General features: G+C 40.7%; 1 protein-coding gene across 1 annotated transcript in view; it reads right to left on the bottom strand.

Annotated features, from left to right (window-relative positions):
• The window catches only part of mettl5 (methyltransferase 5, N6-adenosine), a 14025-nt gene extending 926 nt beyond the window's left edge, over nt 1–13099 (bottom strand). The window contains exons 1-4 of the mRNA XM_061880064.1: nt 12881–13099; nt 8871–8985; nt 8625–8809; nt 5265–5347 (exon numbers count right to left, since the gene is read on the bottom strand). Of these exons, the coding sequence (XP_061736048.1) occupies nt 5265–5347; nt 8625–8809; nt 8871–8985; nt 12881–12980 (483 nt within the window). The 5' untranslated portion in view covers nt 12981–13099. The remainder of the gene's footprint in view (nt 1–5264; nt 5348–8624; nt 8810–8870; nt 8986–12880) is intronic.

The raw sequence follows: 13099 nt of genomic DNA, 5'->3' as shown, positions 1-13099 counted from the left end.
CTTCCCCGTGGCCTCCTACCAGCTGGACGTGCCCTAAACACCTCCCTAGGGAGGCGTTCGGGTGGCATCCTGACCAGATGCCCGAACCACCTCATCTGGCTCCTCTCCATGTGAAGGAGCAGCGGCTTTACTTTGAGTTCCTCCCGGATGGCAGAGCTTCTCACCCTATCTCTAAGGGAGAGACCTGGAAACTCATTTGGGCCGCTTGTACCCGTGATCTTATCCTTTCGGTCATGACCCAAAGCTCATGACCATAGGTGAGGATGGGAACGTAGATCGACCGGTAAATTGAGAGCTTTGCCTTCCGGCTCAGCTCCTTCTTCACCACAACGGATCGATACAACGTCCGCATTACTGAAGACGCCGCACCGATCCGCCTGTCGATCTCACGATCCACTCTTCCCCCACTCGTGAACAAGACTCCTAGGTACTTGAACCCAATATCTAAGTTACATTTAAACCAGTGAACGGGTCATGATGGGCCAAATTAAAAAAACATCACATTAAATCAAACCCACACACGCAATCATTTAGTAAGCCATTTAGCGCCATATGGACTCACCGTTATCATTAGCAGAAAAGACAAAATGCACAAGACGCGGCCCCACATCCTAAGCCGATCAACCGGGATATCGAAAAAGGAGACAAACACAAAGAATGGAAATCCACCACCACTAACGGACCACAAAAAGGCAGCGGCGTGGGACAAATACTGCGCTCAATGACTTTTACAGTAGACGCCTGTGTAAATATTTCATGTTTCAATGTGTACACCTGCGGCTTATAGACTTGTCTGGGAACAAAAATATTCGTCCAAAAATAATTATTACAATGTTATCAATTTTGCACAAATAAAATGTGCTAGTTTTCTCATTTTGGGCAATATTTTTTTTTAGCTCAGTTATTACAGTAAACACAGTTATTACAGTAAACACACATCAATCAATCAATCAATCAATGTTTATTTATATAGCCCCAAATCACAAATGTCTCAAAGGACTGCACAAATCATTACGACTACAACATCCTCGGAAGAACCCACAAAAGGGCAAGGAAAACTCACACCCAGTGGGCAGGGAGAATTCACATTCAGTGGGACGCCAGCGACAATGCTGACTATGAGAAACCTTGGAGAGGACCTCAGATGTGGGCAACCCCCCCCCTCTAGGGGACCGAAAGCAATGGATGTCGAGCGGGTCCAACATGATACTGCGAAAGTTCAATCCACAGTGGCTCCAAGACAGCAGCGAGAGTCCCGTCCACAGGAAACCATCTCGAGCGGATCAGCAGCGTAGAGATGTCCCCAACCGATACAGGCGAGCGGTCCATCCTGGGTCCCGACGAGCGGTCCATCCTGGGTCTCGACTCTGGACAGCCAGTACTTCATCCATGGTCATCGGACCGGACCCCCTCCACAAAGATCCTGTTTCTGTTCCGTCCGACAACATGTTCACGTTACTCCAAGACTGGAGAGTCACTACGGGCTGCGTGTGGAAGCTACGCTAACAAGCAGAGCAAACTTAGCGCCCTTGGAAGCGGAAGGAGGCACAAGTCCTCCTCCCAGGTTAAACCGCAGCTCCGCATCACTCGTGCCTGTTGGAGAGATGTCAGTCCGGTTTCCCCGAGGGAAATGATGATGCCCTGCTTCACACTCGTGCAACCCCAGACCATGATGCTGCCACCATGCTGGACGGAGTGGTGATGGTCCCTCAATGAACTGTACCAGCAGCACTCATGCAGCTCCAGACCAGGACGCCAGCATTAGTGATGAAGACAAATGTGGCCATGGACCGACAGCTTGGTCGAGATGGCGAAAACCCTTTTCAACCCTTGGCGAGGATTGCGTTTGAATCTTCATCTAAACGGGATTATGTGAGCGTCCCGTCTGTCGGCATCCCAGACAGAGTGGAACTATTACAGGACGGCGTGGAGCAGTGGAAGAGTGGCCGTGCGCAACCCGAGGGTCCCTGGTTCAAATCCCACCTAGTACCAACCTCGTCACGTCCGTTGTGTCCTGAGCAAGACACTTCACCCTTGCTCCTGATGGGTGCTGGTTGGCGCCTTGCATGGCAGCTCCCTCCATCAGTGTGTGAATGTGTGTGTGAATGGGTAAATGTGGAAGTAGTGTCAAAGCGCTTTGAGTACCTTGAAGGTAGAAAAGCGCTATACAAGTACAACCCATTTATTTATTCATCTAGATGTTAAAAAAGCCATGGGGGCAGCATAAATGGCCTTTCCCGTTATGCTTTGTTGTCTAGAATTAGGGTTGATTTTTCATTCTCAGTAAAAAACGGGTCATTTTTTGCACTTCCATTAATATTGATGGTGGCCCTCCATTACGGGAATAATGGTTTGGAAATGTGGACAAATCATGCAGAATCCTTAACTTTCTGAGTTGCATTCAGACAACTGTGGTGATATTTAGGATTGAAGGATTTTTGTGAAAAAGTATGTGATTGCTGTTGCCGAGTACGTCTTATTGCTGATCGTGTTTCAATAGTGTGGGGACGCTCCTCTAAGTCGGTGCTTGTCAAACTGTTTTCACCTTGTACAACCTCAGAAAACACTCGGCTATCCAAGTACCACCATAATGATCAACACAAAAACAGTAGTGTAGTAGTCCCAAGTATTCATTAAACACAAGGAAGAAGTTTAAATGTAGCATATTTAATTGCTTGGGCCAGTGTAACATTACACGTAAAGCACAAACAATGATACTCCATTTACAGAACATGTTTACAAACAATGATAATGTACAGAACATATTTACAGACTTCTTATGCGTACCACAGTTTAAAAATCACTGCTCAAAGTTGCATATCTTAGTAACTTAAGTATCATTGTAATACAAGGCTGAACATTTGACACTAAGTCACTGGTGTCAAACTCCAGGCTCCAGGGCCACAACTGATCTGCCGCGGAGACCTGAAACATTTGTGTCCGTGAAGTACCTTTTATATACACTTTTTTATTTTTCCAAATAAATGTAATGCAATTAATTGCAGACCTTTTCAACTTTAATATTATCCAACTTTGCAACAATTATCATACTTTCTAAACATTTTTTTTCCAAAATACAAATAAATACTTGATTGACTTATGATTTCAAAGCAAGTTATCAATTAAATTGTACTTAATAAATATATATATATACACAAACCCCGTTTCCATATGAGTTGGGAAATTGTGTTAGATGTAAATATAAACAGAATACAATGATTTGCAAATCCTTTTCAACCCATATTCAGTTGAATATGCTAAAAAAAAAAAACATATTTGATGTTCAAACTGATACACATTTTTTTGTGCAAATAATCATTAACTTTAGAATTCGATGCCAGCAACACGTGACAAAGAAGTTGGGAAAGGTGGCAATAAATACTGATAAAGTTGAGGAATGCTCATCAAACACTTATTTGGAACATCCCACAGGTGTGCAGGCTAATTGGGAACAGGTGGGTGCCATGATTGGGTATAAAAGCAGCTTCCCAAAAAATGCTCAGTCTTTGACAAGAAAGGATGGGGCGAGGTACACCCCTTTGTCCACAACTGCGTGAGCAAATAGTCAAACAGTTTAAGAACAACCTTTCTCAAAGTGCAATTGCAAGAAATGTAGGGATTTCAACATCTACGCTCCATAATATCATCAAAAGGTTCAAAGAATCTGGAGAAATCACTCCACGTAAGCGGCATGGCCGGAAACCAACATTGAATGACCGTGACCTTCCATCCCTCTGTATCTAAAACCGACATCAATCTCTAAAGGATATCACCACATGGGCTCAGGAACACTTCATAAAACCACTGTCACGAAATACAGTTGGTCGCTACATCTGTAAGTGCAAGTTAAAGCTCTACTATGCCAAGCGAAAGCCATTTATCAACAACATCCAGAAACGCCGCCGGCTTCTCTGGGCCCAAGATCCTCTAAGATGGACTGATGCAAAGTGAAAAAGTATTCTGTGGTCCGACGAGTCCACATTTAAAATAGTTTTTGGAAATATTCAACAAAGGGGAAGCGAACTATCCAGACTGTTATCAACGCAAAGTGTAATTGCCAGCATGTGTGATGGTATGGGGGTGCATTAGTGCCCAAGGCATGGGTAACTTACACATCTGTGAAGGCACCATTAATGCTGAAAGGTACATACAGGTTTTGGAACAACATATGCTGCCATTTAAGCGCCGTCTTTTTCATGGACGCCCCTGCTTATTTCAGCAAGACAATGCTAAGCCACATTCAGCACGTGTTACAACAGCGTGGCTTCGTAGTAAAAGAGTGCGGGTACTTTCCTGGCCCGCCTGCAGTCCAGACCTGTCTCCCATGGAAAATGTGTGGCGCATTATGAAGCGTAAAATATGACAGCGGAGACCCCGGACTGTTGAAGGACTGAAGCTCTACATAAAACAAGAATGGGAAAGAATTCCACTTTCAAAGCTTCAACAATTAGTTTCCTCAGTTCCCAAACGTTTATTGAGTGTTGTTAAAAGAAAAGGTGATGTAACACAGTGGTGAACATGCCCTTTCCCAACTACTTTGGCACGTGTTGCAGCCATGAAATTCTAAGTTAATTATTATTTTGAGTTTATGAGTTTGAACATCAAATATGTTGTCTTTGTAGCATATTCAACTGAATATGGCTTGAAAAGGATTTGCAAATCATTGTATTCTGTTTATGTTTACATCTAACACAATTTCCCAACTCATATGGAAACGGGGTTTGTTTATATATATTTATGAAAATTTACGGTGGCTTTAAGAGCATATAACTGTAAAACTACTACTTTTTTTGAGCTGCTAGTTTTTTACTGTACAGTCTGTGGTTGTTGGTAATGGTGTCTTACTGTAAATGGAATTAAAGTAAAAAAGTGGCAGATCAGTTGCCAAAATAAATAAAAAATGCAGTACTGTTTTGCATTATGTTGTAAAATAACCCCCACTAATTTACAGTGGAAAAAAACCTTTCTGTATTACTTTGTTAAAAAAAACAAAACTGTATAATTTACAGTAAAATTCTGGTGACTCCATTTTTTACTGTAAAATCTACAGATATTTTTTATACAGTGTATGAAAAAAAAAAAGTAATATCCTATTAGTTGTTACAAGCGGCCAGTTTGACATCCCTGCACTAAGAGGAAAGGAAAAGGATATAATAAGGAACTAATTTAAATATTGTGTTAATATCACCATAAATACATCCAAACATTTATGGTTAATAAAAAAAATAAAAACCTTACATGCTGACATGTTTCTGTGTTCTTACCTGACGTGTAGATGTTTTATGTAGTGAATACACAGCCGTCGTTGCCATGGTTACAGCCGCTCTTAAGAACTTCATGTCCACACCTGAATAAGACAACACAATGCCACGTCAGCACATGTTAGATTTGGCTGACCCGAGGATCTTTAGCGCCGCCCTAGTGGCTCCCTGGACCTCTTTCAGAGATGTGTGAAACAGGAAAAAGATGAAGAAAAATGTTTCAATGTATTTTCTGTGGAACAAGCATGAGACAAACCTTCCTAATTGTTAGAAATTAAACATGCTTCACTGATGAGAGGATTTGCCAAAGCGCCGTTTTGTCCTACTAATTTCAGCGATCCTTGAATTCATCGTAGTTTGTTTACGTGTACAACTTTCTCCGACGCTGCCACAGAAAGACGTGTTTTATGCCACTCCTCTGTCTCGTTTTGTTCACCAAATGTTTTATGCTGTGCGTGAATGCAGAAAGGTGAGCTTGTTGACGGATATTTAATCAAAGAATGCAAGCTAATCAATGCTAACATGCTATTTAGGCTAGCCGTGTGTGGATATTGCATCATTATGCCTCGTTTGTAGCTATATTTGAAATCATTTCATTTCCTTTCCTTATCTCTTCTGTGTATTTAATTCATATTTGCATGACTCAAGACACATCTGTATGTAATGTTGGCTGCAATTCTCATAGTTGTTTGTGTGCCATGTTGTTCCAGACCACAGCAAACATTACCCAACTTGCAAAGATTGTAGTAAATCCATTAGAAGAAGAGAGCCTGCAATTTCCTTTAACTTGGACACACACATGTCACCATTTTATGCCAGAAGTTACCTCACCCTCTGAGATGCCTCTGTTTTGCATTTCCAATGTTGTATAAATGTGTAGAATACTGTCAAGGAAGATTTGCGTCAGCCCGTGACACATTGTCATTTTGATAGTAGGCTAATATAGATACTTGCATCATGTGTTGCCTTCATTATAGGGGTGTAACGGTACATGTATTCGTATTGAACCGTTTCGGTACGAGGGTTTCTGTTTGGTTCGGAGGTGTATCGAACGAGTTTCCACAGGGACATATTAAGTAGCGTACCGCACGTTGTGTAAACAATGCACACCGAGGCACAACACACAGCATGCTAGCAGCGACCGGGCTAGGATAGACTGACCATACCTCCTCTTTTCACCGGATATGTCCTCTTTTGCAGGGCTGTCCGGGTGGAGTTTCTTAAATGCCTCAAATGTCCTGCATTTTAAGTTAGGGTTGCATGTATTTTCAATGTAGGTTCAGGGTTAAGAAGGGGTTAAAAACAAAACAAATTGTGCACGCAGCAACATTGGTGAGGGAGGGGCAGAGACAGAGAAAGCGAGAGAGTTATTTTAGATGCGCATTTGTCGCCAGGCTCTGCTTTGTTTAAAAGGCCCACAGCACATTCTAAAAATACTATTAAAATAAACAAAAGTGAAATAAAAATGCTTAAAGGCTAAATGTAATTTAGAAAAAGTTTCAATGTTGACTAATAAAACGAAGCTGTTTTTTTTTCTTTCCAACTGTCATTGCTCAAAACATAATATTGAATCAAAATCAATGTTATTATGAATTATTGACCTATGCAAGGTTCCCATTACTTCACATCAAATATTCCACTAAGACAAATATTTTTGGTGGAATATTTTGCACATTTGGTAAATAAATAACCAAAAAATTATTTATATTTATATTATATTATATTATATTATATTTATATTTATATTTTTATTTTTAGGGCTTCACGGTGGCAGAGGGGTTAGTGCGTCTGCCTCACAATACGAAGTTCCTGCAGTCCTGGGTTCAAATCCAGGCTCGGGATCTTCCTGTGTGGAGTTTGCATGTTCTCCCCGTGACTGCGTGGGTTCCCTCCGGGTACTCCGGCTTCCTCCCACTTCCAAAGACATGCACCTGGGGATAGGTTGATTGGCAACACTAAAATTGGCCCTAGTGTGTGAATGTTGTCTGTCTATCTGTGTTGGCCCTGCGATGAGGTGGCGACTTGTCCAGGGTGTACCCCGCCTTCCGCCCGATTGTAGCTGAGATAGGCGCCAGCGCCCCCCGCGACCCCAAAAGGGAATAAGCGGTAGAAAATGGATGGATGGATGGATGGATAACCAAAAAATTTATATTTTGTTGTTTTCTTACAGTACCGAAAATGAACCAAACCGTGACCTCTAAACTGGGGTATGTACCGAAACTAAATGTTTGTGTAGCGTCATTATAACACTTATACAGGGCTTTTGTTTGTTGGAGGCTCCAAACAGATTTTTTTTGGTATTTTTGGTCCCATGTGGCTCTTTCACCTGCTGTGGCCTCGTGGTTAGAGTTTCCGCCCTGAGATGGGTAGGTTGTGAGTTCAAACCCCGGCCGAGTCATACCAAAGACTATAAAAATGGGAGCCATTACCTCCCTGCTTGACACTCAGCATCAAGGCTTGGAATTGGGGGTTAAATCACCAAAAATGATTCTCGGGCGTGGCCACCGCTGCTGCTCACTGCTCCCCTCACCTTGGGGATGTACTCACCATGAGTCTGGCCACACATATTAACCATAAATGTTTGGATGTATTTATGGTGATATTAACACAATATTTAAATTAGTTCCTTATTATATCCTTTTCCTTTCCTCTTAGTGCAGGGATGTCAAACTGGCCGCTTGTAACAACTAATAGGATATTACTTTTTTTTTTCATACGCTGTATAAAAAATATCTGTAGATTTTACAGTAAAAAAGTGAGTCACCAGAATTTTACTGTAAATTATACAGTTTTGTTTTTTTTAACAAAGTAATACAGAAAGGTTTTTTTTCACTGTAAATTAGTGGGGGTTATTTTACAACATAATGCAAAACAGTACTGCATTTTTTATTTATTTTGGCAACTGATCTGCCACTTTTTTACTTTAATTCCATTTACAGTAAGACACCATTACCAACAACCACAGACTGAACAGTAAAAAACTAGCAGCTCAAAAAAAAGTAGTAGTTTTACAGTTATATGCTCTTAAAGCCACCGTAAATTTTCATAAATATATATAAACAAACCCCGTTTCCATATGAGTTGGGAAATTGTGTTAGATGTAAACATAAACAGAATGCAATGATTTGCAAATCCTTTTCAAGCCATATTCAGTTGAATATGCTACAAAGACAACATATTTGATGGGTCAAATGCAGAGAATAATTTCACCACAACTAGTGTGTGTGTGACAATCATTGCTACTTTAGCTTTAACTTTCAACATGTAAGGTTGCCGACCGCTGGACTAGTCTGTCTACTATTTAATGGCAACTGCAAAGTAGATGAAAAAGTCATAAGCGTAAAGCATGTGTGATGTACTCACCCTGGTTGTGTTTAGTTCCAAAAGGTGGGTTCATGATGACAGTGTCAAAGGTGTTGTTGTAGTCCTCTGCCCTCACCGCACACAGGTCACACTGGACCAGATCCACATTGGAAACCTCAAATTCCTCCGCGTTTCTTCTGAACGTGTCCAGCGCGTGGTGGTCAACGTCGAAGCCAACACAGAGTCTTTAGAAGACACGTGGGGTTGAAATCATGGAGAAATAGAGTAGAACGTGTGGAGTCTCACCCTGCTTCAAGCATCACTGCTCCTATGCTGAGAACTCCGCAGCCACATCCCAGATCTGCTACCAGTTTACCTTGGATGTCATCAAAAGTGTTGTGTATCGTGTACAGCATGCATGCTGGGGGAAGAAAGTCTTGTGTAAAGCAGACCTGAGCAAATGAAGGTCCGGGGGCCAGAGCTTTTCAATCTGGCCCGCTGGACATTCCCAAATAATTGTATTAGATGTTGAAGATGTAAAGTGTAGCTGCCATTATGATGTGCACTCATCTTTTCTAATCACCCCAAGTCTTCAACTATACTAAGTCCAAACGTGCTTGGAATCTGCATCATATACTACTTACTAGGGGTGGGGGGAAAAAATTGATTCGAATATGAATCGAATCGTTTACGTTGTGCGAATCAGAATCAATTCTCATTTTTCCCAAAAAATCGATTTTTTTTTTTTAATCAATCCAACAAAGCACTGCACAACAATACCATAACAATGCAATCCAATTCCAAAAGCAAAGCTGAGCCAGCAACACTCAGAACTGCAATAAACAGAGCAATTGAGAGGAGACACAAACACCACACAGAACAAACCAAAAGTATGAATATTATCAACAACAGCATCAATATTAGTTATCATTTCAGCATAGCAGTGATTAAAAATCCCTCATTGACATTATCATTAGACATTTATACAAATAATAAAAAAGAACAATAGTGTCACAGTGGCTTACACTTGCATGGCATCTCATAAGCTGGACAACACACTGTGTCCAATGTTTGCACAAAGATAAAATAAGTCATATTTTTGGTTCGTTTTATAGTTGAAACAAATTTACATTATTGCAATTAGTTGATAAAACATTGTCCTTTACAATTATAAATATATATATATTTTTAAATCTACTACTCTGTTAGCATGTCAGCAGGCTGGGGTAGATCCTGCTGAAATCTATGTATTGAATGAATACACAATCCTTTTGAATCGGAAAAATATCGTTTTTGATTCGAGAATGTACACTTAACGCACACAAACACACATTTACACACACATGTACACTTAACGCACACAAACACACATTTACACACACATGTACACTTAACGCACACAAACACACATTTACACACACATGTACACTTAACGCACACAAACACACATTTACACACACATGTACACTTAACACACACAAACACACATTTACACACACATGTACACTTAACGCACACAAACACACATTTACACACACATGTACACTTAACACACACAAACACACATTTACACACAAATGTACACTTAATGCACACAAACACACATTTACACACACATGTACACTTAACACACATTTACACACACATGTACACTTAACGCACACAAACACACATTTACACACACATGAACACTTAACACACACAAACACACATTTACACACACATGTACACTTAACGCACACAAACACACATTTACACACACATGTACACTCAACGCACACAAACACACATTTACACACACATGTACACTTAACGCACACAAACACACATTTACACACACATGTACACTTAACGCACACAAACACACATTTACACACACATGTACACTTAACGCACACAAACACACATTTACACACACATGTACACTTAACGCACACAAACACACATTTACACACACATGTACACTTAACGCACACAAACACACATTTACACACACATGTACACTTAACGCACACAAACACACATTTACACACACATGTACACTTAACGCACACAAACACACATTTACACACACATGTACACTTAACGCACACAAACACACATTTACACACACATGTACACTTAACACACACAAACACACATTTACACACACATGTACACTTAACGCACACAAACACACATTTACACACACATGTACACTTAACACACACAAACACACATTTACACACAAATGTACACTTAATGCACACAAACACACATTTACACACACATGTACACTTAACACACATTTACACACACATGTACACTTAACGCACACAAACACACATTTACACACACATGAACACTTAACACACACAAACACACATTTACACACACATGTACACTTAACGCACACAAACACACATTTACACACACATGTACACTTAACGCACACAAACACACATTTACACACACATGTACACTCAACGCACACAAACACACATTTACACACACATGTACACTTAACGCACACAAACACACATTTACACACACATGTACACTTAACGCACACAAACACACATTTACACACACATGTACACTTAACGCACACAAACACACATTTACACACACATGTACACTTAACGCACACAAACACACATTTACACACACATGTACACTTAACGCACACAAACACACATTTACACACACATGTACACTTAACGCACACAAACACACATTTACACACACATGTACACTTAACGCACACAAACACACATTTACACACACATGTACACTTAACGCACACAAACACACATTTACACACACATGTACACTTAACGCACACAAACACACATTTACACACACATGTACACTTAATGCACACAAACACACATTTACACACACATGTACACTTAACGCACACAAACACACATTTACACACACATGTACACTTAACGCACACAAACACACATTTACACACACATGTACACTTAACGCACACAAACACACATTTACACACACATGTACACTTAACGCACACAAACACACATTTACACACACATGTACACTTAACGCACACAAACACACATTTACACACACATGTACACTTAACGCACACAAACACACATTTACACACACATGTACACTTAATGCACACAAACACACATTTACACACACATGTACACTTAACGCACACAAACACACATTTACACACACATGTACACTTAATGCACACAAACACACATTTACACACACATGTACACTTAACGCACACAAACACACATTTACACACACATGTACACTTAACGCACACAAACACACATTTACACACACATGTACACTTAATGCACACAAACACACATTTACACACACATGTACACTTAACGCACACAAACACACATTTACACACACATGTACACTTAACGCACACAAACACACATTTACACACACATGTACACTTAACGCACACAAACACACATTTACACACACATGTACACTTAACGCACACAAACACACATTTACACACACATGTACACTTAACGCACACAAACACACATTTACACACACATGTACACTTAATGCACACAAACACACATTTACACACACATGTACAATTAACGCACACAAACACACATTTACACACACATGTACACTTAACGCACACAAACACACATTTACACACACATGTACACTTAACGCACACAAACACACATTTACACACACATGTACACTTAACGCACACAAACACACATTTACACACACATGTACACTTAACGCACACAAACACACATTTACACACACATGTACACTTAATGCACACAAACACACATTTACACACACATGTACAATTAACGCACACAAACACACATTTACACACACATGTACACTTAACGCACACAAACACACATTTACACACACATGTACACTTAACGCACACAAACACACATTTACACACACATGTACACTTAACGCACACAAACACACATTTACACACACATGTACACTGCAAAGCAATGATTTCCGGGCGCGGCACCATTGCTGCTCACTGCTCCTCTCACCTCCAAGGTGGTGAACAAGGGGATGGGTCAAATGCAGAGGACACATTTCACCACACCTAGTGTGTGTGTGTGTGTGTGTGTGTGTGTGTGTGTGTGTGTGGTCACGTCGTAGGCAGGTAAAGTGACGTCACGTCTTAAGGCCGGTAAAGTGACGTCATGTCGTAAGGCAGGTAAAGTGAGGTCACGTCATAAGGCAGGTGAAGTGACGTCACGTCGTAAGGCAGGTAAAGTGACGTCACGTCGTAAGGCAGGTAAAGTGACGTCACGTCGTGTACTCACCAGCAATATGGGCGCTAGTTGGGTATTGTTCTAGAAGGATTTTGGGCTCTTCAAATGTATCCACTTGCTGAAGGCAACTTTCTAACTCTTTAAGTTTCATGATGTATCGCTAAGGAGCTCTCAAGTTGTCCATAAAAGGCCCAAAGAGGGAACTCTGGTTACCTTTTCTGTGGTGGTGGGGCACCTCCGCAATGGTGCGTCAATCAAAACAGTCCGCAT

The sequence above is a fragment of the Nerophis ophidion genome, linkage group LG19, assembly GCF_033978795.1.
Source record: "Nerophis ophidion isolate RoL-2023_Sa linkage group LG19, RoL_Noph_v1.0, whole genome shotgun sequence".
Classification (NCBI taxonomy): Eukaryota; Metazoa; Chordata; class Actinopteri; order Syngnathiformes; family Syngnathidae; genus Nerophis; species Nerophis ophidion.
Note: the sequence above shows the minus strand (reverse complement) of the source record. Positions and strands in the feature narration are given on the sequence as shown.